The following is a 27,559-nucleotide window of genomic DNA, read 5'->3' on the forward strand; positions in this document are numbered from 1 at the left end:
CATTATAGATTCTAACACACTAAAAGGGAATATTACCATTTACTGTACAATAAAAAGAAGGGAAGGAAGGTCTGCAATAACAGCATAGAATTGCTCGACAAAAGACACTTTCAAACTACAGTAAGAGACACATGTACAGACAGACCTTAAAATGAAAGATGATCGACCACAGTAAGGAGAGGGTTAGTTCCTTGTGCCCCATAACAATGGCCTGGGCAGTCACTAGATGAGGGATACTGACATGTTGTCTCAGCTCCTTCAGGACTACCTCCACATTATGCAACTTCTAAAAGGAGGAAGACATATGCATACAAACAGCATTGGCAAAGCTTCCACCAGACCTGAGTTTTACTGGCTGTTGGTACTCTCATCTGCCCAGACAACTCCCAATTGTTTGTCAGCATCTCAGTCAGGCGACTATGGAAACCAAAACAACAGTGAATTTTAGTAAACTAAAATGCAGAAAAAATGTTGGTAGCATCGGACCTACAACTGTTGACAAAATACTCTTATAGAACATTCACTACCACTGTTTAAAACACTAATGCAGCAAAACACTCTAATGAAACAGTTGCTGTACCATAGTCGGATGCCATCCCTCAGGTCCACAGCAAGGTTGGTTACACCAAAGTCATACTCATCAAGTGGACGCTGCAAGAATGAAAGATGATATTGAAGGGAATACAGTAATGGAACCTGTTAAAGTGGATGGACACACAAAATTGGGATACCTAGTCCAGACATTTAGTTAAGGTCCCCAAAGCATTCCTTAGTACATAAACTGACCTGAAATATATAAGGATACCTGTACACTTTGTCCTAAGGTGACCATATTTCACAGTTTTCCCTTCAGTTAAAAGTTTAAAATATTATCCAAGTGGAACAGATTTAATATGGTACTATCCACACCACCAAAATTTCTTAGTGCATGCTGTAAGTCCCACCCACTCACCTGCATATAACTTAAAGTGTAGTTGAGCAGACGAAGGTGCTTCACTATATCGCCTTCTCCACACAGAAAAATGTCCGATAATGCTACCAAAACTTGCCGGCTTGACTACAAACATCACCAGTAATACATAATAACCCATGATGCTGTTCTTGCTCACTTTAATGGTGGCAGTCTTGACAAACAGGCAGGGATCGTTGTCAATCAGTCGAGACATTTTTGCCTTGTCCAGGAAGATCACCATCATCAGCAACTTGCGGAAGGCATACTGCAGCAATGCCTCCTCATAACCTGCAGTGCAACACCAGTAGTATAATACATTGTACAAATTAATCGATCCTTATTAGGCAATGGAATCTGTCTACGGTGGGTAGTTGTTGAGTTTAAAATTTTCATTATACTGTGTAGGTCACAGTTGACTGCACCACTCACAAATATCCATTTGGGGAATACGCAGGTGACCTTTTAGTATAGGTAGCTGCTAAGAGAAGTTTTACCAGAAGCACACAAGTATCAATTATGTGCTCCTGGTTCCAACTATTGAATGACTACCGTACCTGCTCCATGGGATCCAGTCTTGAGGGTGTAGGCCTGCGAGATGGCATCATCTTCACACAGTCTTGCCACACAGTAAGTGGCATAGTCATCCACCAACTGCCTACCATTAGTGGAGTGTGAGGGAAGGATCTCCCCAAGCAACACCTGTAGAGCAATGAGTACATTTTAATGAAGGGGGAGAATAATATATAAACAAGACACTACACAGGCCATAGTAATCTAAAGTTTTCATATGTCCTCTAAATTGCCTTTTGTTCATACATACGTACACATAGCTAGTATGTATAAGCACGTATGCTACAATCGTATTGTGGTGCCATACCTCTACTCCAAGTCTTAGCCAAACAATGCTGTAGCTATTCAACACTTCTATTAATCTTTCCCGCAGACCAATGTCAGAATGAATGGTCCGGTCTGGTCTCATGGTCAGTCTCCTACTCTCTACCTCAACTTCTAGCCTCAGAAACACATCCTCCAGCACCTGGGACTGGTACAACTGACAAGCCTGCTGTCGTATGCGTGCCTCCCTCCGTCGCAACTGTAACCGTGATACGCTTGAAACATTGTGGCCTCCACTCTTTTCATCCTGATGAAATGTGAGTTGTCCAACGTTTTCAACTGAAAAAAGGAGTTGTACTACTTTAACACAATGAGTATGATAAGTTGAGAATAAAATGTACATGCACTATTGTATGACAATGTAAAATTCTAATAGAGCATACAAGGTAACAGAGTGTACTTGCCTGCTCTACCACTGCTTGGCAAAGTGTTACCAAAGTTATCTACAGGTACTAACACATAGTTGAGCCATCTCGTAAAAGCTATATAGAAGAAAAATATTCAAGCACACGTATTAAATGATTCATTTATACCTCTCTCTTGTTTTGAACTCCAATGCTCATCATAAAGTGCATTCCTACAGGCAAAGGGCATTGGTTCTGCAGTGCCAAAGATACACTTTAAACGGCTTAAATTACAAGCTTCCATACCTCTAATTCTAGGTTGGGCTTGGCCCGTTGGTTTCTTCAGTGTCAGTTTTCGTTGTGGCAGACCAACTGTGGTTGACTTTGTTGTCTTCTTGACATCCAAAGACCTTCTTTGCTGCACTTTCTTCTTTTCCGCAGCAACACTGGGACCATTCTGTAAACTTCGTCTAGCATTTTTAGAAGTAACGTAAGCGCTGTTGAGCTTGTTAGTAAGGGGGACACGGTTGCTAGGAGGCTTTTTATTCTGAGTTTGGTTTACGCTAGCAGCTTCAGTGGCACTAGCGTCGCTGCTATCACTGTCGCCATTACAAATCGTGAAAGTTACCGACTTCTTTATCGGCTTGGGAGAGACTGTATCGGCAAAGCTAACTCCTTCGTCCTTAGTCCATGCTGAGAAGAGTACAGGTTGGTTTGGAATATTCCACTGCTTCCTGGCTGTTTTTCTTACAAATGACGGCTTGTTTTCTTTCTCAACAACAAATGTAGACCCTCTCTCCTACAAACTTTTATTACACACAGATTCTCCCCAAAAATGGTCTATCCTTACTTCAGGATCTACATCAGTTTCTTTGTTTTCTAAGTTACACACAGATCCCTACGAAAAGTTAATGAAGTTTGAAATAAAATATGCAAATTACGTACATTGGTAAACGGAGTGGATGTGGCTAAAACTCCATCCTCACTAAAAAGGGATGCATCGCTCTTGTCTCTCTGTACAGGTAGGAAATATTAATATAATTACGTAAAGTTCCATACAATCACCTTGTTCATTTCGCGATTATATATCAAGAGACTTCATTTCATCAAAACACCTGCACCTCGGCACGACAATTTTGAATCACGTTTTAAATCCGCGAAGCGATTTGATTGGTTTAAAACTGCAAATTACGCAATTACCTCAATTTCCTTACAACATGACATAAAGTACAACAATTGACACATACAGCATTATACAGTCACAAAAGATGTCTTCTTTACAAATAAAATTAAAAAGTACAGTTTAAAAACTATACATTTTCAAGTAGTGGTGTTGTTTCTTCAACAACAGTAGGAATATGATTACACAGACGCTGTTTACATACAGGGCACACCGGAGTTGACCGGACCCAGTTATAGAGGCAGCTGTAAAAAGAAGGACAATAAGAAGACATGACATATCTACATAGATCTTACCTCTCATGGAAACAATGTTCACATGGGCATATTGTTATTCGTGAACCAAATGAGAAATCTTCCAAGCATATTACACAAGTCTATATGAAACAAAAAAATGGTACTTAACTTTAAAAAATTGTGAATTACATGTAAATACTGTATGTATGTGCATGCTACTCAGTGGGAATGTATAAAAGTGTGTGATTGTACTTCAGGAGTTCCAGTTCAGTCAACATGTTTCTTTGCATTGCCCTATCAATGCTCTCCGCCAGCTGTTGAATTCTGTATGTGCACATGAACCAACAATCAAACACCTTAGACAGTCCTTTCAACAGCTCCAAAGATGGTTGATGATAGTTTGGACCAGTTGTTGGAAACACTGGTTAGTTGCCCACAAGCCAGAAACTTCCAGAAGCATTACTACTGAGACTTTAGACCATCTCAAGGAGAGGAAGACAGCAGATCAACAGGCGGTGATGACAATGTAGTCAGTCACGTCAGTGGTTTGTTTCATGTTAATGCTAATCCTGATGCTGGCAGCTGCAGCAATGAAGCCAATATAAGCGACAACAACCCTGCACCTAATAACAGAATGAAGCAGTAAATGGTGGGCAAAGAAACCATTAGTTGCCATGGTAATGAAGCTACTGTCCAACATGACACTGAAGCTAATAACCACACTGATAATGAAGCCATTAATGTCATGGCAATGAAACTACCAATAACAGCAATGTTTACAGGGTAGCTATAGATGACAGCTATGCCTATGGGGGCCATGACTTCAACAACAGAAGCTACTAAGCCTCTTGAATTACTATGGGAATGAGCTTCCCCAGGTGAGGCTAAGTTCTTTTGATACCAGAACTTCAAAGGTTCACAACAGATGTAATTGCATGGCTGTGAGAACAAATGCTGCAGGGTGAGGTGGATGAGGAGTCGGCTAAAAATACTTTAGACACAGCATAGCAGTTGTTGGAGGAACTGGGAATGCACCCTCCACTCCCTTTGACCTCTCTGAATCCAAGAATGTTTACGGGAAGCAACAACAACAGATCCATGGGTCTTGGAGGCAATTTCAGGTTATCAGTTAGAGCAAGAGTCCATTAGCTTCTAATATAGCCTGTACAAAATCACTGTGTTAAGCTCAGTCCAGTTTACCTTTGATCAAATTAACACTTCTTCTGGCGATAGAGAACTGTTGATTGGTGATTATTGGTGTTGATAAGGTCAAGGCTTTATTCTGTGAACAGGCTTAATGTGTTACCAAGAGTTAATATGGGAGTGTTACTAGACTCAGTGATTTTCCTGGATGTATTCCAATTAGATATTCTCTCTCTTACTTGTATTATGAACTCTTGGTTAGAGCTTACAAGGAAAACCACGCAACCCTACATTCCACTTTCAAAGACAAATGCCAGAGGTGCAACAGATACACTTGGAGGTACAGGGGTTACTGACAAATAATTCAGCTGGTCAAGAAGAAGGACAGTTTCGGTTTCTAGTCCAGACAGCTTCTTGTACCCAAGAAAGGTGGACAATACAGACCAGTAATAAACTTAAGACCACTAAACAGGTGGATCCAGTACAACCACTTCAAGATGGAAGGCATCCACCTCCTAGCCAAGGAAGATTACATGACATCAAGAGTTCATAATATATATACTAAGGAGAGTATCCTACTCTCATATACCCCTGTAGAAGGGCGTATCGTGAAGTTATGATGTAACGACAAGATGGTGTGGTTTGTGACGTACAAGCAGCCGTAAAAGTGCAAGTATCATTAGCATCATTTCATACTCGCGATGCTCAGAGTAGCCGTATTCGCGAATGGCCTAGCAAGAAACACCTACTAAGCGGTCTTAAGCCATGAGGGAACGATTGTAGTTCGGTGAGAAACGCTTAGAGCTGGAGATGATTTGGTTGCTAGCGACATTGTTAGGCACGCGTTCAATCGATACCATGTTCAACTAATGACATCATTAATTATACAAAGAAAAACGGGTGAACTCAGAAGTGTTACATCATAACTTCACGATACGCCCTTCTACAGGGGTATATGAGAGTAGGATACTCTCCTTAGTATATATATTATGAACTCTTGATGACATGCATTGACTTGAAGGACGCTTACCTGGTTATCTCGATAAATCAACAATGCCACAAATTCCTACTGGGAGGGCCAAGATTTTGAGTTTGTTTGCATCTGGCTTCAGCCTCTTGGGTGTTCATGAAGGTTATGAGAGTGGTAGTTGCCTTTTTGTGAAACCGAGGTATCCATTGCACAATCTACCTGGATAACCTCCTCGTAATGAACAAGAACCCATCAACTCTAAGGGAACATACCACGCTGACACTAGACCTTCTGGAAGCACTAGGTTTTCTAGTAAACTACTCCAAATCTCACTTGACATCAAGTGGAATAACTGGGTTTTCTAGACTCAACTTTCAAAGAGTTACGGCTTCCGAAGTTGAAGTTGGACCAGAAGCTTCCCAGGTCTTGACAAGCGAGCAAGACATTTAGCCTAACTGATTGGCAAAATGTCAACAGCAATCCTAGTTGTTTCTCCAGCTCCCCTTCACTACAGAAGCCTGCAAGACCTCAAACACACAACCCTGGCCAACTGTGGTTACAACAGACGAGTGACCCTGTCAAAAGAAGCAAAAGAGGACTTGAGGTGGTGGACCAACAACTTAGGTCAGTGGAATGGACAATCTATGTCTCACCTTCCTCCTCAGTGTAACATATAAACACATGCATCCACAGTCGGTTGGGGTGCCTTCTGTCAGGGAGAAACAACAGGAAGTTGCTGGAGTGCGAAGGAGCAGAGGCTCCATATCCTCGCCGTGTCACTAACTCTAAAGTCATTTTTGAAGAGGGGATTGAATCAGACAGCATGACAGTGGTGGCCCACATAAACAAGCTAGGTGGAACACTGTCTCCACAACTAGTAGCCTTAACCAAACAGATTTTTACATGGTGCATGGAGAGAAACATGACGCTTACAGCTCAATGCCTTCCAGGGAAGGTAAATACCATAGCAGATTACCTGTCAAGGCATCTCCGAGACAGGACAGATCGGATCCTGAATCTATAGTATGTTCACGTTGAGCTGAATCATCAAAAACATCTAATAACTCATGGATGCAATTATATACGATATTGAAATTTGGCTCATTTGTAGTACTGCTTGACCCGTTAAAAATCTTTCAAAATCTTTTTGTTCAAATGGTTGACATAATATTTATAGCCAATCAAAATTTTCACAATGCATTTCCTATGGGGAAGCCATATAAGTACAGTGTCCATTACAGCCCTTTCCCGAACTTGTAATGGAGCCAAACCATACGTGTCTGTTGTTGACACCTTTGCTGTTACCAATAATCATCTGGTTGGCTGAAATGTTAACTCTGTTGAGAAAAAATCCACTTTTAATTTTTAGCTGTTTTTCAGGATTCAGCTCAACGTGAACATACTATAGCTGTATTTCGAGGGATCAACAGTGCCTGGGGGCCACTGGAAGTTGACCTCTTTGCTACACAATTCTCAACATGGCTTCCAGTTGAAGAGCAGACCCAGAATTACTCAGGAGTGGACTACACTAGGAGCACTAGCTCATCCCCCATGGTGCCTCATACAGAGTAACGATCATACATAGTACAACATCAATCAATAGTTCAGTTCATGGGTGGGTGTAGGTGGGATAAACATGTTGACTTCCCCTTCATTCCTTCATGCAACCCTAAATAGCTTTCAGCCACTAAGGTGGCCTTAGCCATTTATTCAGTGGTTCCAGTTGGGTAGTTGGAAAAGGCGGATACAAGTCGGACACGGACTCAGACACGGACACGGATATTTTTAAAATACACTTTTACATTTACAAAACAGTTATTTTTCATACCTAACGTTGTTTTTACAGCAGTCTTCGCTTCCAGACCCGGGCGTCAATCTGTCATAGTACTTTCCATTTATAAGCGCACATGCGAAGGACTAGACCAGCACTCCACAGAATGCCAAAGACCATAATAGTGTTGTACACATGCTCTAAAGTCTAATACAGAGTTATATAATTGCAGAGATTAGCTTGTATGCCCCATGCAACTTAGCTTAGCAGGCCAAATCCACAATCTTACGCCTTTTAGTATAAGGTGCAGGCGCTTATACCAAGCGTTGGACCTGCCCTACGAGATCAGGTTGGGACATGCCAGCGTAACCTCTATGAGACTGAATTAGATTTCTAGAGCACATGTATAACACTATATGGTCTTTAGAGTGCTAGTCTATCCTTTGCACATGTGCTTATTATATAGTTATACAACGGCCACGAGTGCTCTGCCTGATATAAACGCATGAGTACACGTTGTATAACTGTTATGTACCATTCACCTAATAGGTGGAGAGAGTCTCAGAAGACAGCTGTGACACTTATAAAGGCCAGGTTTCTAACATCGATTGTGGGTAACCAAGCCTGACGTTGCGATGCCGTTCCCCCTGCACGAGTACTGCAGCCGCCTGAGATATTGAAAGCTAGTACGCTATGGGTTATATCACTAACCTGCATTCGCTGTTCCACTCTCATCATGTAGTGCTCAGCATGCCATATAGACTAAGCACCAGACTAATCGCCATAGTGATTCTCTCGAGCGAAAAAAATCAGCTAAATAGATGGTTTAAGTAAACAAAACCTAACTACTAAATGATACTAGTCTAATTCTTACTATTCACACTGGCTAAACTCGAATCTGGTGGCATGACAAAACTGGTTACCACAATCGAACGTAAAAGTTAGTATTATTTAGAATATATTTGTTTTATTGAGTCATTGTCGAAGTGGACTACAGTTTAATCTGGGCTAAGATGGCACCAGACTAGTAAGGTGTATAAGTACGTTTATATATATGTAGACTAGAGTTGTGGCCACCCGCATTGGCTTTTTCGATCGCCATTGACTGCTTGTAAACATTATACGTATTTGTAACGTAATGGCCCACAATCGACCTTTACATGTCAGGCTATAAAAGGATTCGAGTGATCTGTGTAGTGTCTTTCCACCTATTAGGTGAGGTGTGTCGTAGTGGTCTTCGCCACCGACACTTGTGCTATGCTGCACAAAACCACAGCCAGTGCAATATCTGTATATTGCACTGTGGTCGGTGCATTATAACTTATAATGCACTCGTTGTGGTCTACAAAACCGCAACCAGTGCGTTATAAGTTATAATGCACTCGCTGCGGTCTGCAGCAGTGCAATATACAAATTATAGCACTGGCGGTGCCTTTGAACTGCCCACGCAGAGTGGTACATAAATGGATAAGTGCTATGACAAGATCGACGCCTGGGTCTAGAAGCGAATGCTGCTGTAAAAACAACATTAGGTATGAAAAATAACTGTATGGACTATGCACACCGTATAAGGAGAATGGTCTGGAAGCACGTGTAAGATATCTGCTTTATATCGTATTTTATTGTAAATGTGTCCATTACACCACTGACTCCCTAGTGTGGGGCTCGCTCAGGCTCGCCCCAATAAATGTAAAAGTGCTTTTTGAAAATGTCCGCGTCCGATTGTATCTGCCTTTTCCAACTACCCATTCCAGTTCAGTCAAAACGTGTTTGTACTTCGTAGGATTGTCCTACATAATCAGCCACAGTCTTAGGTCTATAGTAGAATTTGGTGAAGGTGTCTTCTCTTGACCATCCAGCTCTACTCATGATCTCCTTCGTGGAGACAATTGACATAGCTGCTGCTGTGGCTGAAGTAGCTCTTGTAGAGTGAGCTGTAAAATGCTCATCAATGCCTGAGGGAATTCTTAACCTAACGAGCAATATAAGACAATGAAAGTGGTGTGTGCGGAGGGATAATGGAGGGATAACTGCAAGGAATAGCTTCTGTACTCCATCAGTTCTCAGCTTGTTTGTGATGGACTCGTAAGCTCCAATGCAGACTACTAAGCACAGTTGCTTGTCCTTATAAGTACTTGGTTGTAAGCATTGCTCATCATTAGGCTTTGCTTGCCAGTCCTAAACATGGCAGACCACTTGTGTACGAGTGACTTGATAAGGAGAGTCTGAGAACATCTCTTCCCTAGCACTAGTGTTAGTAACATCACCAGCTTTTGAGTTAGCCTCTTTAGGATGAGGCTCTCATTTGGGACCATCTTGGAATGTTAGCACCTTGGATACATCTCAGGTATGAGTATATCATGGCCATAAGTTAAAAAAAACTCCTTTGAGGAGTCGGTGGGTGCTGTCCCACTGGGATTCCTTCAACTGGGGTAGTGATGAGGACAGTGCTGAGCAATAGCAATTTAGGAATTTGTGCTGCCTCCAGCTTCATACTCATCTGCCAGGAAGCTGATACATCTGCTGTAAAGGAAGGTAAGCTCTCTTTGCACACTACATATTCCACTTTCGCCAGGCAGAGTTATAGTTAATGCTGGTCTTGCCCTTCCAAGAGCAAAAGATAAGCCTGGAAGCATTCTCTGGATTCTCTCTGGTCTGAGATTTTCCCTGATACCTTCCAGGCAACCAAGAGTAGTTGACATTCTCTCACTGGGCAGTTGTAATTTGGTGATTTGGACAGGAGGTCTGGAGTCGGTGGTAGGACGCCTACTATCATGGTGAGCAGCACTGGAAACCATTACTTAACATATGTATTGGAGTGGGAAAGTTTAAAGATGTACATATACTTACAGCTACTCAACATGGAGGTGAGTACCCTGAGTCATATGTAGTTATAGCTGTCTCAAGGACTGTTTAATCGTGGGTTCATGTGCACGCACAAAATCAACAGCTGGTGGAGGGCAATGCAAAGAAACATGTTGACTTTCCCTTACCCCTTCATACAATCCTAAACAGTTTTAGGTGGCCTTAACCATTTATTGATTACATGTGTAAAAAGCATGTGCACACACATGCGTGCGGTACGCGTGCATGTGTGCACATGTGTGTGTAATGTGGCATGGGCATGCACACATCAGACTATATACAAAAAACCAACATGTCAATGGCATAGCTAATACCTCCGAACACATTAATAATGTTTATGCAAAGGAAACAGCATACAGCATTGATAACAAGAGTCTACATGCCATTAGGAATCAAATCAATCTATTATAATCACCTGCACGTGGATCTTTGATAACACATTAATGCCATGATCCTGCTACTTTAGCAACAATTTAATTTCATCACATAATATGCTTTCAAGTAATGAAACTTCCATGATTCTATAGATGCCAATTGGTTCTGAAATTATTGATCTACACACAAACACCTTTATCCCAATTCAAACTTTTTCTGCTATTCTACAGTATACGTTAAGAACATATTATGGTTATAAGTAAAGAGTACAATAAACACTGAGTTGTGTGGACAGCCAAACGTTAGTGATAGTTATAAATAGTACGTCAGCTAATAGAGTTTTGCATAGCACCATAGCTTCAAAATTAGATTACTTTTATACTTTGCAGGCAGATTATGAAAGCCATACAATATGCTTAGCACCTGGAGGTTTAAAAGGTGACATTATACAGTCGTTATTGTACATTGCACTGAACACAGGAGCCACAGTAACATTAACTAGAACCATTTCATGAAACTTTATGAACATAACAGCTTCAGCCAGTTAGACAAATTTGAAAAAGACAGGGATTAATTCAGGGGCATGCCTGGGCTTCATTTAGTAATTGTCAAAACAAAGAAATGGATATATTGTGGGAAATCTTATCACCCATGACAACAGATTTGATTTTTCACACTAAGACCACAAAGCTACATGAATGAACTATCAAATTTTACAATCACAATCAACTAGACTTGAGTGGCGTGCTTTGCTGGCTCCTTTCCCCAAACACAGTGATAATCCATACAAGCAGTCAAGTACCTAACGGCTAGCTGGCCAGCCCGGGGATGTTGTATGTGGTTGTAAAGCTCTGTGGTGTTGAATAAAGACCTGTGATGTAAATTTCAATTCATTTTAGCCACCTGAACGGCCCATAATTTGGCCTAATTGTTCCTCTTTCATTTTGTAAACAATCTCTTGCCCACCCAATTTGGAGCTTACCTGATACAGTCAACATCGAGTTAAAAACTATCAAATGGCAGGAAAATCAACTGTTGGCTACTTGTATAGTGGAAGATAAGGAATTGGTGAAAAACGTGTGAAAATTTGATACACATAGCTTCAACCATTGGTGAGTTACAACACTTAAAACCGGCATTTCTTGATATTTTTTAAATAGGCAATAAGACCTAGGTCACATATTGAAAATATTGTGCTCTGCTTGCTTTTGCAATACAGTGGCTAGTGGAGTGATATTTAAAACAAGGTATGCCTTAAAACAAACTCACCTCGCTTGTGGTACTGCTGCTAATTTTCATATTCTTTTTGTATCTTACCTATCAACATTGATTTACATGAGACTACAACATAAATGAAGATGACATGGTACTTACTGTCTTGCAGTTTCTTAAGGCAACCATTACTCTCCGCCTACTTCGTCTTGATTTCATTATCCTTAAGCTAAAGTGTATAAATTTACGTAAAGTGTGAGAGGAAAAATGAAAAAAAGGATTTACTACACAGCATATGCAACATAAGGAATAGTGTAAACTTTTACTGTTTTAATACACCAAGTATAATACAGACACTTGCGCCTACTGTGAGAATTAACTTACCAGCACATGTAAATACAGCAAAATAGCGCAGCAAGACAGAGTAGTGCGGTGAGTCCACAAAGTAATATAAAACTTATAGAATCAGCTGTGCTGTTATCTTGGGGGTCGCTCATCTCGAGGGCTATCTTAAAATTTCCAACATCTTCGGGAACTATATAACGTGCGCTATTTAGAGTGTAAACAAACTGTCAAGTCACGTGCTAGATCTAGTTGCTGAGGTGTCAACGAACCGCACAACCTAACAGATGAGACGAGAGATGAGATGCTTTGTGATTCTATTACGTGTTTAGTGCTTGTGGCTATAGTATTGGGCAGCATTATAATTGTCCCCCTGAGTATCGGGTGTTGCTTCTACTGCTGTTACAGACGGAGAATACGAAGACGGTACATAAGATATAGTAGCATGCTAAGCTACAACAATCAGTTTTGCATGTTATGTATTTGTCATTCTAAGTGTGGGAGGAAGCTTGTATAGCCCAGAGCAACTGCTGTAAGTAAAAACAAGTGTACACTAATTAGATTGATGTAGTGTGGAGGTGTTAGGGGTCTGATTTAGGGAAACATCAGTTCTAAATTGTAGGGCTTATACAGACACTGTAATAGTTGTTGAACCAGCTCATGATCGTAATCACATTAGATCTAAGGTATTGGTGTTTGCTTGACTACATAGTCTACCAAGCTGTCTGGATCAAGTCACCTGAAATTTGTTTTTCTGCATTGAGCATAGTTTTCAGGTTTCTGACTCCCTGTGCTAGAGGCTAATTTATTGCCTCCCTGCAGGTCCCTAGAGAGATAGTTGAACAATGACAATGTTAGATAGTAAAAGTTTCGCTAATATAGTACTAGTGGTAATGCAAACACTTTTTACGCTGGTTAGCTAGCTTGCTACATGCCTTACTATGGTACACCATATTTGAGATAACTGTATACAGATCAGAATTGCAAAACTGTTCTGCCGGTTTAGACAGTAGAGTACCATCACAAAACTTTTCTGTGTTGTGTGTTTATTGAGTATATGGTGAAGGGTCTGGATTAGGAGAAACCAGTACTGGCTTTACTAAGCATTTTATGCTGGTGGCTTCTTAGGCAAGATCCTCTCTAGGTTGCATTATTTGACTGTATCTGTAATTGTTGACAGGCGAACATTGGAGTACTATCGTCGTTTGCTGTTTGAGCCAGTTTCAACATCGATGTTGGACGATGATTCTCAACAGCTATTAAATGACTCATACGAATCATACCCAGGTTCCTACGGTGGAGTCAACAGCACTCAACTCACACCCCAGCATTGCATGGAACGCTGTAAAAAGGTGTGCAGTAATGTTAGTATATGAATAGTGGTGCCATTGTATTTGTGCAGGTTCTTTTCATGAGAAACTCTTTTGAGCATAGACATGGGTCAATAAATGAGGTATATTGTATGTTTGCCATTGTGCTCTTGTTAATGTGTGTTCTTGTTGGCTTAGGTGTGTACAATATGTTTGGAAGAATTTCAGAACAGGGAGTTCATTATGGTTTGTCCATGCCAACATGGTTTTCATGAAAAGTGAGCAAAATGTGATCATGTGTTATAAGTGGCTAGAGGTCATGAAGTCATATGACCCCAGTTTTTGCCTATTTATGTAATCATCTATATTAGGTAACCATTACTTGTTCACATTACACCAGCACATGAGCAGAAATAAAAATATTGTAATTTATAATCTGTATTTTATTCCAAATACTGTCTATAGTGAGGCTCAGTCATAATCTGATTAGGCAGTTTGCAATCATTAGACACTGACTATTCTATTACAAGGCTAAAAGCATAGTGTTTATATTGGTAATGAGTGTAAAAATTACAGTATTTAATTTATGGCTTAATGCATAGCTAGTGACTAAGCAAAAGAATTAGACATTTTGTGATGCAATTATGAAACTTTGTGCACAAATTGCTCTCTTTATGACATTTGTTTTACCACCACATATTTCACCTTTTGTGACCTTTTGCATTGAAATTCATCATTTTTGTCTTCATCTTCCTGTGGCATCATTTTACAATGTTAAATCATATTTCCAAATTAACCTCTAACCATCATAACCACCATATGGCGGATTGATGTAATAACTTACGTGCTGAGTACAATTTCGACTTCGCTACAGCTTGTTTGTGGATTTAATAATGCAGTGTGCTTACCCTGAAATCCTCACACCCACGGGGTGCCAGTTATTGGGAGGTTTCCCTCGCAGATTATTGCACGAGAGTTACATAATCACGGAAAATGTCTCATCGTGACAGAAGACTAGTTTGTTAGTTGTTTGAGTTGTTAACTGCGTCTATCATTAAGAAGGAATGAAAGAAGATGGTCTGTAGCAATGGGGACAGACACAAGCTACTTTTTCAAGACATGGCATGGTAGCCATGCATTTCTTTATGCATGTGCATTGAGCATGACAGTAGAAAACTCGAAGAAACTAGACTTGATGTGAATTGCTCTGTAACACCTTAGAACAGCATTAGAAGTAATTTTATGTACTATCAGCTAGTTTTATAGAGATAGGATCATGTTTATACCATTTTTGTGATTTATTGTGAATTTGTTTTGTTGCGACGTCATTCAAGATTGCAAAACATGTGATTATTTTGTGTACAATAAAGTCATGTGTGTGTCAGTGGGTGGGAGAACAATCTTAAAAACTATCCATATATTTTATTTTATGGCTGTAAAAGGAGCCTAAATATTTCAAGGGGGAAATTTTTTTTGCTGATTTTGCAGTTTTAGGGGTTATCAACAAAAATTTTATCCTTGAAATATTTAGACCTCCATATAGTCTAATACATTTTGGGAATGTTTACAAATCTGCGAAAATGTTATTTTTAGCAACATTGCTCAACCTCGAAATATTTGCCCTTTTAATATTTAGGCTATACGGCTGGGGAGTAATTGACACTACACAACGACTTGCTCCATGTATCACAACTAGGCAGGTTGTAACAGCAACGTTGTTATACGAAACGAAATGCTATCATGTATCACCTTTGTTACAATGTTAGACAGCCCATGGCCAGGGGCCATTCTATCTCACCTGGCTTACAATCGTTGTACAAGGACAGATATACAAAGACTGCCACATAATAGCACACTGCTCCTTAGCAATGACGTGATTTGTTTATGATTACATCATAAACTTGAGCAGCTTCACGTATAAACAACTCCCTGATGCATTGCCCCTTTAATAACAATGTTGTGGTTTATGCTGTGTAAACAAAAACACCTTGATCGAGTTTCTTAGTCCATAGGGAGCATTTTGATATATAGTTACTAAGTGAATATCCGTACAGGTTGGCTACTACAGCCCATTTTCGGTCCATGCTTGCTCTACTGGAAAACCTAACGGTTAGAGGGTTAAAGGTGTTGATGTAAGAAACAATTTGACTTTGTTTGAAGTGAATAACTCATTCCACGTCAAAGTTATGGTCACTTGATAGTCGTAAATTTGTGGCTGATATACCTGGTCACATAACTTTTCACCAAGTTGTTTCTTTCAGCAGACCTTTGAAATCATGTTTTAACCATATAAGTTAATACCTCAAGGAGATAAAGACAAAAATGATGAATTTTCAATACAAAAATGGCTGTAAAGGTCATCGTCAAATATGCGATGACACTATATCAAAACTAGCATAAGGAGAGCAACTGACATAGAAAGTTTCTTAATTGTATCACAAATAATACATTCATGCTGCTCTACAAGTATTTTCCCTTTTGGCAGTTTGACAGCTACCATAGGCCTTACTTAGGCTGTAAGATAAAACTTTTCTATGAGAGTACATCCAGTATTTTTCTAGTGGCTGTAGTGTTTACACCAGCCCTGCTTGTGTTTCATGTTTTAGACAAATATATTAAACAGTACGGTAGTACTGTTTAAGTAGGGATCCCCCAAAAATGACACACACCACCTAAAATTCTGCCTTTAAAAATCATCCTAGAGACATCTTAAGCAATGAAAATCACCTTTACAGAATAATATTAGTCCATCTTACATCAAATACAGCATTGAAGACACTTACAGGCAGCCAGATATAGAATTTTAAGAAATTTGAATTTTTGCCAGCCTGCCTGACCACAGTCGCAAGGCTGGAGGCCAGACGAAACAACGCTTGGCCACCATTTTATGCCATAATAACAAACTCACCAGTGGCATGTAGCAATCAGGCTGTTCATCCTCTTCTTCATGCAATGAAGCCATATCAAGGCATTAATTTACCGTATCGACACTCCTTGAGTAGCATATTTAGACGCCACAAAATTATGTGTTTGTGCTTCTTAGATACCTGTAATTTCATAAGACCACGCCCATTAATGAATTAATAGTGATCTAGCATTCCTCTCAACAGTTTATTTACATGATCATGATGACCACACACCCTTATTATTAGTTTAGCTGTATTTATAATACTAGCACAGTGAAAATATGAAATAGTGACATGCCCCGGTAGGTGAAAGGCTGACTCAAGATACCTTAATACAGCAGTCACCCTAATAGAACAGTCACACATGTATAGCTGTATGTCATTTCTTGTTTCACTACTTTTTATCGCTTGGATCCCTACTTCATTTTATAATTTTCTATATTAGTTATATTTAGTTCTTTGATATTGTACATATATTTTTGTTTACAGTGGAACCTCAGTTATCCTAACCCTGGGGACCACTTAATATTCAGATAACTGAAAAAGTCCATAACTCTGAAGTTGTGTATAATAAAACAATGTTAAGGTATTTTAATTGTGAAATTTAAACCTAATAGAATGCTAACTAACTATAATAGAACGATCATTTTTGAAGTTAATGAAAGTTTTAATAACTGGAGTTTAGATAATTGAGGTTCCACTGTATATACCAACCCACTGGTCCTGTATTGATAATGGGCTATTAATAAATATGTAGTGGCTATTCATCTCGTCCAGTTCTTGACACCGACTTATATTCATCTGGCACTTACCCATCATAACTCTAGTATCAGCACACTAGTTGTATGAAGGTAAGCTTTTGGTGAGTTTGAGGCGAGCTAGGGTTGGAGCGAGCAAAGCAAACTTGAGGTTGGTGTTAGGTTAGGGTCAGGTTCAGCCTTGGTTTTGGTTTCTTGTTCACCCAATCTTCTATATACAGATTTCTTATTGAATCACATTTATAAGATAGAAAAGTAAGAGGGCTGGGTAGCTAGCAACAGTAGCACAGCCGGTACCATACTGACCTTTCACGCCGGTGGTCCAGGTTCAAGCCCCAGGAATTTTTTTTTTTTCCTTTCTTTTTTTCATTTTATTTGCCAACTTCTTTGTAAGTTTTTCATATGGATCTGGACGAATAGCCCCTTCCAAATAAATATCCATCCATACCTATTGCATGTTGCCTTATCCTCCAATTGAAGGGGTCAGTGGCAAAAGGGGACAAGTGCCATTTGAAAATTTAGGCAACCGTGTGGTGGGCATTAAACAGAATTTTGGGACATAATTGAATTATTGCAATATTTGCTTTGAGACTGCCATGAACTTGTAAATTCTGCTGTTTACTTAGTGACAACATTATTCACATGGCTAAAACAAGCCATTTAAAATTATAAGAAATGAAAAATCTAAATTGGCACATGTCCCCCTTTTCCACTGACCCCTTCAATTATACCTGTGGTATGTCAACCCTGAGAATCTCTCTAAAATGGGCACTTTATTTATAAGTCAGGTCTGCCCATTTGGTTGCTGCTTTTTTTTTATCAGAAAGTTTAACTGTATTTGCCAACCTGCTGCTACTTTGTTGTGTGACTATGTGTAGAGATTTTATTTTCTTTCTGAAATAGGTGTTTGCTGGACTGGTTCCAAAAAGCTTCTTTTCCGCAGTTCAAGTGTCCGATATGCAAGCAGGCAATCATTCAATGAGATTTATTGTGTTCTCATTTTTTTTTCAACAATCACTTTTGTATCCATGTTTTGACTTCTATAATTATACCATCATTTTTATATAATTATGCAACACATTTCAAGATTCCAAAGACAATCCTTACGGTGAGAGATTTTCTACACTACAGCTACCACCTTTGGTCCATATGGGCACCACAAAATTTATTGAATTGTATATCTAATTATTTTAATAGGGATATTGTCCATTGTTTTCAGCTATTGTGCAAAGAGTATGTTAAGTGGGGTGAAGGTTAAAATCATAAGTACGTTTTTGAAAACAAATACTTGAAAATAGTAGTCATGTGTTCAAGACGAAACATGCTCCTGTAAAGTACTGACTAGTTGCCAAGCACCTTAAGTTTTGTAGCTGTGTTTGTCTGCAACAGAAGTAGATGATGGGTGTAGCTGTGTTTATGATGTAATGTGGAAATTGAATATGCGATGTATATTGTTATTGTTATTAAAACTTTACAGTGACCAGCACTGAAGGTATTCTCCTGTAGGAGGAAGTACTTATTTTGAAAACATTTATATTACATGTGAGGCGCATGCAGTATTATATTGAAATGATGGGTAGTTTCTATGATGTGGATACATTGACATTTCCTCAAGTAATCTGAATGATGCTACATCTGAACTTAATAGCTAGGATATGTTGCATAGGTATAATTATTTATAAGTATGTATATATACTGCGTATACATCAACTTTGTATAGTACTCTGGGAAGGTTGTTAGAATACTTGAAAATGTGGATGACCCTAGGCTATTAATGATTGTCTAATTCTGTATACAGTTTTAAATCCTTAACAGCAGATTGCTTGATTTTATTACAGTTATGTGCTGATCTGCTGTAATTTATTAAGGCTTTACAGCACAAGTGTTGAAGGTCTGTAGGACACCTGGTCCTACAGCCTGTTTAAAGTTGTTACAGAAAGTATGTTTGAAAAGGTGGAGAAATTACTGACATTAGTGACATTGTACGATATCCATGGTAACTACAAGTTCAGATAAGGTACAAGGGATGGTGGCATCTTCAAATTGCTTTAATCACTGGTGCTGGTAGAGGAATCAGCCTGGTTCATCTTCTTTGTACCATCTATGTGTATACTAACCAGAGTGACGTCAGAATCCCTAGCACTCCCCCATGTATTCTGAGGGAGGGGTGGGATATGTAACATGCATTGATATGGGTATGTCAGGAGACTATACAATGCCATTTATATTCCTATTCTTTAACACACCAATGAATAACTTTATTCCTGTCAAAATCATATCTTTTTCTGTGCTAATTTTGCTTGTAGTTGAACATTGTGGCTATCCAATGAAACACCAATGATTGCCAATAAATCAACAATACTCTTGGTAAAATTTATTGAAAAATATCATTAAACACTTAAATCTATTGCAATCCTAAGTGGATTATTCTATGATCACACCAATGTTCTCAACTATTCACTGGACAGTAGAAAACTGTTCCTGAAAATTTCATCATGATTGCTTAGTGCATATAGGAGATATAAAGCAATATGTGCAGTAGTGTAAAACGATCGTGCAATACTTGGGAGATTAATATTAAAGGTTAACATTCCCTTAATCTCCCAAGTATGGCAGTTAGCTGTACTGAATTATATCATTCTTTCAACCTGATAAATTAGATGAACTAATGAAGTAAGAAAAAATCATGGCGAGGCATATGTTCTGCTGTATAAAGGCACTGACTGTTCTATTAGGGTATATAGATCTCGTACAAGTTAGCACATATCATGCAGGTATTTTGGTGTATTGCTACTGAGGACATAGAGCACCTTAAGATTTACTTCCTGGACCAGATGGTCCAATCTATTGTGCTACTAAGTCTGGAGTGATATTATTTACCCAAACACTACGTGTATGCAAACAAAGTGAGACATTACAATAGTGTGATGTGATTCTGTATTCTGTAGCCAATTGTAAAAAGTGATGAAGTTAACTACAGCAATAATTTGTCAAAATTGTCTCTAGCAGATACTTCAAATGAATTATTTAGAGAACATGCGGGCACAATCATAGTTAATCGTTTTAAGAGCTCAGAACACACAGTTGTTATAGATGCATTGCTGTTCAAGGAGAAAATGGCTGCTATTGACTATTTGGCCATAACTTAAGCCATATATATGCTAATGTTTAATAGCTATCCTGTAGATCTGGTAGGACCAGAAAAAAATAGCCGCTGGTATATTAAAAGTACCTGAAGCTTGAGGAGTACGGAATGACATTTCCATTGAAGGAATACTCTGATCAGTTGTGGTAACACACGCATAAAGATAACTTAGGTATAAAGATGCATTGGTTGTCATGCAATGTGATGATCTTCTGGAATTGTTGTAGCTAACTATGTCCAGTTCAGTCTTTATTAAAACACTTAACACTTTGATCATCATGCAACAAAATATGAACATATTGGATAAACTGACAACATAGGGAAGATCATTGATATACACTAATGGGCCTATATAGACCTGCAGTACACTTCATAACATAGGTAAGCATTTAGAATTTTAGATGGACAGTTATTGGTTGAATGGGAGGCATCAATCTAATACATCTTAATACTTGCAATTGTCATTCCTCAGTCCAGTTAATAATGGTAACCACTAGTGTGTCCATCTCTCAGGGAAGGATCTACAAAGATAAGCTCTCTCAAAAGTCTTCAGTAAAAAATTAAGATGTCGAGTATAGATTTTTTCCAGAGCTAGGTGGTAAGTCAAATTTAACAGAGGCACATGCTAGAAAAAAATTAGGATATCCATGGCCAGCAGTACATTGGCATATCAGCTTCCATCATGTATTGGCAAGCACACTAATAAACCTAGACTGATCAAAGTATCCAGCACTATCTTCTTGAGAAGAGAACTCACCATCCTTCATTACCGATGGAACCTGAGAAGCAAAAAGCATTGGACAATCATTTTCTCTTCCAATATGTTGTCAATGCAATAGTTATGACAGAGCAACCATTGTTGGAGGGTTGAGTGAGTCAGTGGATGGGGTTTTGTTTTGGTACCTGACTACTTATTGTTGAAACATTGTGACAATTGAAGATCTTATTCTACATTATGGTTGTTCTGTCTCAGCTAAACTGTTGGACAAAGTCTCCTGTACTGTTTTTGTCAAACCATAGAAAGTATACGTCACAACAAAAAATACAATGTTTTTGGGAAGGGAGGGAAATTGTTCAACACTTATCCTCTACACGGCTTCAGTGCTCAGTGCAGCCTATCATTATCATTAGTCACACCACATACACTCTAAACATTTGTTGGTTAGCTTATCATGTGTAAACACATTCTTTGATTGATGCCATGGTTGCAGAGTATACTCTCTGTTATGCTTGCATTCCTCTGATTAACGAACATATCACTTCCTTATCTCTGAATTGACTCAACAAACAAATTGCTTTGTGAGTTAATGAAGAAAGCAAGTCATCGCAGAGCCAGAGCAAGTCAGTACTCCCATGCCTCTTAATATCCATTACGGAAAGAATATTTATACAACAGACATTGTATGCAGTAACTTTACATGGAGGAGATGTAAACTCTTACTGTCTCTACATGAATATGTGAATTGTGCATGCATGCCATATAGGCCATTAGTAATCAACTGATGTTGGGTTCTGCCATGTTGTTTGTATAGCAGATATAGCTAAGTGATTTTGAACTTGTGCTTAGCTGCAAGAAAAGCGTACTCAATTTAAAGATATCAAATATTAATGTAAAAAGTGTGAATTGTAGGTACTGCATGGTAAAAAGCTAGTGACCATGATGAGTCATTACAATCATTTGAAGAATAGAAACACATCATGCATGCCGTGCCTACATTATGTACAGTGAACGTACGATTATTCTATACTGTTTCTTCTTATGGAGTTGCTCTGTTGGAGAAGAAGGCCAAGAAGCATGCATAAGATATATGGAAAAGACTAAGAGATATTCTACAAATGTGATGTCCCTTCTGAAGAGAGTCTGGTAATTATGATAGTCTCATCACCCAGATCCTTCCTCAATATTAATCTACTGAATGAAGGTCCTTCATTTACTCTGTAGTGATCCACACATGGAATATAGCATTGCAAATTTATGTCAAAAAACATGCTGGAGCATAATTATATGCAAGTACGTCTGGTGTATCACCAACTCACTGCTTGAAATAGATTTGCCGGCATGCGATCAGATTTACTACCCAAACTAATAGGCCCAGTGTAGCTAAGTAAACAGCCTATGGGAACAAGTGATATCATTTACCCAAGTATTATATGTGTAAGCAAGCATGGCATGTTTATTGTAGTGTGATACACCTGTACTTTTGTATATGTTCTGCTAAAAGTGACAGAGATATGGATTTTCTTTTTCAAACATACTTTCTGTAACAACTTTAAACAGGTGTCCTACAGACCTTCAGCACTTGTGCTGCAAAGCCTTAATAAAAAATACTGATGAAAAATTCAAGGAAAGTGCAGTGTGTTTACCATTTTAAGGTGCATGCAGATGCATTTCCAAGAATTCACAACTAGCTTATGCAGGAGAGTATATTGAAAATCAATCACTATTCAGTCAGTGGCTCAGTGTTGTGAGCTCTCTTCAGCAACTACAATAAATAATGGATCTATAGATCTTGTGACTCTATTCTATTCTGTTGTGCTTTTATCTTCCAGTCCAGAGCTGGATGCAGGTGACTATGATACAGCCTGCTTATTGCTGTTGGTGCAAGATACATGAAGCCTGGCTGGAGCTATATAGCTAGACAGAGTGACCCCTCGTAACAGAGTTGACCGCTTTCACTTAGTCTTTATGCATAGATTTATATGTAGCATGCACGTAATTATGTATAACTAACTCACCTACCTTAAATGGCCTAGCTATACTAATAAACTGAGTGATGATACAATTGAAACCAACTGTGTAGAATTATTTAAACAAAAATTAGAACTAATGTAATAATTATTAACTGTTTTTGATTGTAATTGTACTGGCACATCAGCACTATACCCCTGGGGGTCAAGGGTTCTGCTGATTAAAAATAAATCATGTTGCCCCTGGTGGGCCCGGTTTTGCTAATTAACAAATAATCCTAATCACATAAAGTGTCATCAACTTCATTATTATTATTATTATTTGCTTACTGTACAGAAACCTCCATATGGAGTATATAGTACATTAAATTAAGAATAAATTGTAGTGATTGTACTTAGCTATAATTAATACATTGTTTAAATGTGCTTAAGGTAGGTGATTCCACAGTACTGCTAGATAGGTTATTCCATAATTTACATTATACAGTACAGAGGTTAGAATTCTAATTACCACCTTATTTCAGTAATTATACCCATCAAGAAAAGGGCAAGGTGTCCATGGCGTCTTTGTTTAATAAAGTTGCTTTGGTCACTGGTGCTGCCAAGGGAATCGGCCTTGCCATAAGTAAAGCGTTGCTAGAGAAAACAGGAAAGGTATGTGCTAACTACATCGCGATAATCAATATAAATGGTTAGCTATATTCCAGGTCGCTCTGCTCGACATCCAAGAGGAAGCAGGCCAAGAAGCTTGTGAAACACTGCGCAAGGTATACGGCAAGGACAAGGTGACGTTTTACAAGTGTGACGTCACTTCAGCAGAGAACCTTGTAAGATTATCTATGGCTGGACGGGGCTATGGTTTGTACATTGTCATTCTTAGAGATCTGTTTTCGAGAAGATTGTAGCAAAATTTGGCAAGCTAGACATAGTAGTGAACAATGCTGGAGTTGCAGATGAAATAAACTGGCGGAAGGCAGTAGATATTAACTTGGTATGCACACCTTCCATGCATGTAGAGAAAAGTAATTTGGTCATGCTATACCTGCTTGTATGTTTGTATGATGTACAGGGCTTTAGTACAGGAGGGAAGTCTTTGCTTTCACAGACCAACTAAACCCGGACTTTCTCCTGGTACGGTGGTCCCTGCTATTACATGTCCTTTGCCTCCTAAGTAAATAAAAAGGCTCGTAAACATGTCCCTTGGCTAAACACATATTATGAATGCTTCAGCCGGGAATAAAGTCAATTCTCTGGTGGTGATGAAGACACGCTGAAGAACATGTGTGCGTGTGCCTCCCCACCTGCCTGCCCTGCCTATATATTCATGCACGTGCACATTTACATTTTAATGCTCTTTGTTATCTTTACCTGCAGTCAGCGGTGATCCAGGGAACATATTTAGGTATTGAATTTATGTCACAACAAAACAGTGGTAGAGGTGGATCAGTAATTAACATATCATCTTTTGCAGGTACTAAAGCGTTATAACTATTTAAGCAGCTTATTAAAAATGTTTCAGGTTTGATGCCAGAACCAGTGGCACCAGTGTACAGTGCAACCAAGGCTGGAGTAGTAGCATTCACTGAATCGTTACGTGTGAGTTGTTGAACATGTAGTGTAAATTTGTGCTGAGAGAATTTAAATTTAACAAGACATACATGTAATTGAAGAGGTCTGGCTCATTGTTAGCTCAGGTCATTAGAACTTATTAAATGTGAATTCTTGGCTCCCCGTTATATATTCAGTTAGAAGGCACTTACAGGCATTGCCTAGTAATATGGTGTATGACTGCCATTTGTGCTTTTTGTGTTGCTTTATAGTCAATTGCCAAAAGCGATGGAGTCAGAGTTAACTGTGTCTGTCCCACTTTTGCTGATACTGACATGGGGAAAGTGGCATTGAAAGTAGACAGGATTAAGGAAATAGTAAAGCACGGAGCACTATTGAGGTGATGTCTGTTCTAGTACAGGAAATATAGTATTACTTTCATTAAAGTAATAGTTTCCAGTACCTTACACTCCAGGGAGACTTTCCATTAGTGGCTCAAATAATGTTATGACATCTAGTTGAGCCTTTACATTAATTTTAAAATGGGCTTGCCAAAGGCAATGCTTCCTGTTGTATCATGGTACTGTGTTAGGTAAGTATTTCTTTAACTGCCGCATTTTTTAACTTTCCTGTTGAACCTGTAGTATCTATCATTTCTGGCTAAAACATTGAATGCCTTTTCAAATGTAGCCCACCAATGCTGTATGTCCTGTAACATACCTAGCCTTGTGACTGTCTATAATTTTCTCAGTTTGTTGAAGTCTTGTCTATTACCAACTTTTACTGATTTCATCTTCCAGTCCAGAGCTGGTTGCTGATGCAGTCTTATTGTTGGTGCAAGATACAAGCAAGGCTGGAGCTGTAGCCAGAGTGACCCCTCGTAATGGAATCGACTTTCACAAATTAGACAGGAAGCCACTATTTATGTTAATGCAAAAACTGTAGTTTTATATATTGTTGTATACTTTATAAGTGTGTGTGTTTGTATGACATCTATTATTAAAAAGCTTTTTAAAATTTGTGCCACTTAAATAGTTACAGGCACCTGTCTGCTACACTCTCGGGGTGCTAGATAGTAATTCATGTGATCTCTCTCCTTGTTCATTTCCAGGAGGTATCCAAATGCCTATTCAAGTCTCACCAATCATATGAGGAAGACCAATGTTGTGTTGTTTGTTGTGCTGTAAATATACTAGAAATACTCTAATAGAACAGTCAAGCTATCTAACACAAGTCAGTCATTTTGATTCATATCCTTGATCATTAAAATGAATGAGTTCACAACTTCTTTTGATAAAAAATCTTTAAGAGTATTTGACTGCACTATTAGAGTATTTCGATACTTCTAGCAACATTTTAAGTCCAGAAAAGTAGTAAATTAACTACTTGTAGTGGAGTGATTGATTTCTTACCTCACAGTATTCAGCACAGCCCACAGGAACATACACACATATATAAACCAACAAAATGGTAACAAAACCACCAAACGTATAAGACTTGCACATAACAAAATAAATGTATAACAAATAATCATAGACAGTGGCTGGGAACTTGGAGTATGAAAAAATTCTTTTGCCAATCGTTCCATCATTTTGAGTAGAACTAATTTTGAGACTGCATGATCTGCATGGCGTGCTTGAATATACTATATGCCCTAATATTAAAAAGATACAAGAAGTACATGTAAGGGAAGCAGGTTTGAATAGTCAGTGCAAGGGTCTTGTTAGTTACCCTTCTTGTAAATGGGGACCATAGCATGTACTTTTGCAGTTTTCATATATTTGGTAGTGTACCTTATACCTTTATTCTAAAGTCAAGACTGGTGAAATTTCATATATATATATATATGCCACTTCTTTAAGAAACTGGGCAGAAAGATTGTCAGGTCTGGATGCCTTATGTTGTTTAGTAACTGATATATTATCTGCATGTATCTGAATTAGTGACATGCTAGGTGGTGCATCAGTACTCAAGTGTAGTGTAGGTATGTAAGTTTCGTTTTCATTGGTAGAACGGATGGTGATCTGCTAAAAATTTAGTTTGTAAGTCTGTTGCATCCACATATGTTTCACCCTGATGTTTGAGGGTGCCAACTCAACATATGATCTTGCCTTTTCAGTTAGGCAATTATAAAACAGTACCTCTACATATATGTCCCACATGACAACTCATGGGAATTCGGCAATTTGATTTGCCCACTTTGTAGCTACAACAATTATACCCTCTGAGTGTTGTTCCTTGCAATGAAGTAAGATGTTGGAAATGACCATGCATTTTTTCTCATGGTGATGAACTATAAAGGAAAGAGTGGCTAAGATCTAAGGAGAATGCCACTTCATCAAGCCACCTGAGAAGATTATTGTAAGACTCATACTCATTTCACTTGATAACTGAGACAATAGCTAAAGTAGACTCACAATCTTGCATGTTTCAGTGTTGGTTGTAGCGATGTTACCAGTCCAGTGAACTACATCTGCAGGGAGGTCCGGACTCTGGAGTACCCAAGTGAATAGTCTTGTGGCTAAAACTAAATTTTTTCTTTGCATACAAAATAAGTACTTTAACACAATTACATGCATGGAAAACTGAGTCTCTGACTAAATCAAATCTACAGGAGATTTTAAGACATGCATGGCCTTGTAAAGAGTAAGCAAAGCCAACACCTATAGATTAATCCAGCCCAGTACAACAGTGTATGATTCTTTCCACTTATCAGACTACTAACTAGCCAGTCTCTTATAAAATACAATAGCCTCATAACTCATTCCTCCAGTTGCTAAACATGAATCAGTGAAGAAGTAGGCTTATGAGTCACAAAACCAGAAAGTTCCAGTGGAATACAGTATTTTTACTCCATTGGTTTTAGTCTTAGCCCAGTAACAAGGCTGAAGGCTGCATGGATTCCAGCACTGTTGGAAGG

The 27,559-nt window shown here is 38.8% G+C and overlaps 3 protein-coding genes across 4 annotated transcripts in view; 2 read left to right on the forward strand and 1 right to left on the reverse strand.

Moving 5' to 3' along the window:
* Window positions 1–12,507, reverse strand: part of LOC136237073 (abnormal spindle-like microcephaly-associated protein homolog) — a 25,901-nt gene extending 13,394 nt beyond the window's left edge. Inside the window, exons 1-17 of one of the 2 annotated variants that reach the window (XM_066027347.1) lie at window positions 12,327–12,507; window positions 12,105–12,171; window positions 12,000–12,047; window positions 3,667–3,746; window positions 3,256–3,615; window positions 3,136–3,204; window positions 3,041–3,088; window positions 2,497–2,989; window positions 2,380–2,445; window positions 2,251–2,328; window positions 1,830–2,125; window positions 1,507–1,651; window positions 1,110–1,240; window positions 953–1,057; window positions 581–651; window positions 342–417; window positions 146–286 (exon numbers count right to left, since the gene is read on the reverse strand). In XM_066027347.1, the coding sequence (XP_065883419.1) occupies window positions 146–286; window positions 342–417; window positions 581–651; window positions 953–1,057; window positions 1,110–1,240; window positions 1,507–1,651; window positions 1,830–2,125; window positions 2,251–2,328; window positions 2,380–2,445; window positions 2,497–2,989; window positions 3,041–3,088; window positions 3,136–3,204; window positions 3,256–3,264 (1,728 nt within the window). In that variant the 5' untranslated portion in view covers window positions 3,265–3,615; window positions 3,667–3,746; window positions 12,000–12,047; window positions 12,105–12,171; window positions 12,327–12,507. The other variant, XM_066027348.1, reaches the window with a different exon arrangement.
* Window positions 12,500–18,480, forward strand: LOC136237075 (uncharacterized). Its single transcript, XM_066027349.1, has 5 exons — window positions 12,500–12,710; window positions 13,465–13,636; window positions 13,687–13,737; window positions 13,793–13,872; window positions 18,162–18,480. Exons 1-5 carry the CDS (start codon window positions 12,589–12,591, stop codon window positions 18,238–18,240), a joined length of 504 nt encoding a protein of 167 aa, XP_065883421.1. The 5' UTR covers window positions 12,500–12,588; the 3' UTR covers window positions 18,241–18,480.
* A 5,130-nt stretch (window positions 18,481–23,610) lies between these two features.
* LOC136237076 (15-hydroxyprostaglandin dehydrogenase [NAD(+)]-like) lies at window positions 23,611–25,657 on the forward strand. Its single transcript, XM_066027350.1, has 7 exons — window positions 23,611–23,745; window positions 23,799–23,918; window positions 23,972–24,082; window positions 24,466–24,562; window positions 24,611–24,687; window positions 24,912–25,039; window positions 25,440–25,657. The coding sequence occupies exons 1-7, from the start codon at window positions 23,650–23,652 to the stop codon at window positions 25,582–25,584; spliced, it is 774 nt and encodes a 257-aa protein (XP_065883422.1). The 5' UTR covers window positions 23,611–23,649; the 3' UTR covers window positions 25,585–25,657.
* Window positions 25,658–27,559: the final 1,902 nt, after the last annotated feature.

Source organism: Dysidea avara, chromosome 10, assembly GCF_963678975.1.
Source record: "Dysidea avara chromosome 10, odDysAvar1.4, whole genome shotgun sequence".
Lineage (NCBI taxonomy): Eukaryota > Metazoa > Porifera > Demospongiae > Dictyoceratida > Dysideidae > Dysidea > Dysidea avara.

Excerpts from the sequence above, each read along its gene's own strand:
- LOC136237075 (XM_066027349.1), top strand. The coding sequence starts at position 12,589 with ATGCTTTGTGATTCTATTACGTGTTTAGTGCTTGTGGCTATAGTATTG. Across the intron at positions 12,711-13,464 it reads AGACGGAGAATACGAAGACG|GCGAACATTGGAGTACTATC; the intron begins GTACATAAGATA and ends AATTGTTGACAG. Across the intron at positions 13,637-13,686 it reads GCATGGAACGCTGTAAAAAG|GTTCTTTTCATGAGAAACTC; the intron begins GTGTGCAGTAAT and ends GTATTTGTGCAG.
- LOC136237076 (XM_066027350.1), top strand. The coding sequence starts at position 23,650 with ATGGCGTCTTTGTTTAATAAAGTTGCTTTGGTCACTGGTGCTGCCAAG. Across the intron at positions 23,746-23,798 it reads TGCTAGAGAAAACAGGAAAG|GTCGCTCTGCTCGACATCCA; the intron begins GTATGTGCTAAC and ends GCTATATTCCAG. Across the intron at positions 24,688-24,911 it reads CATTCACTGAATCGTTACGT|TCAATTGCCAAAAGCGATGG; the intron begins GTGAGTTGTTGA and ends GTTGCTTTATAG.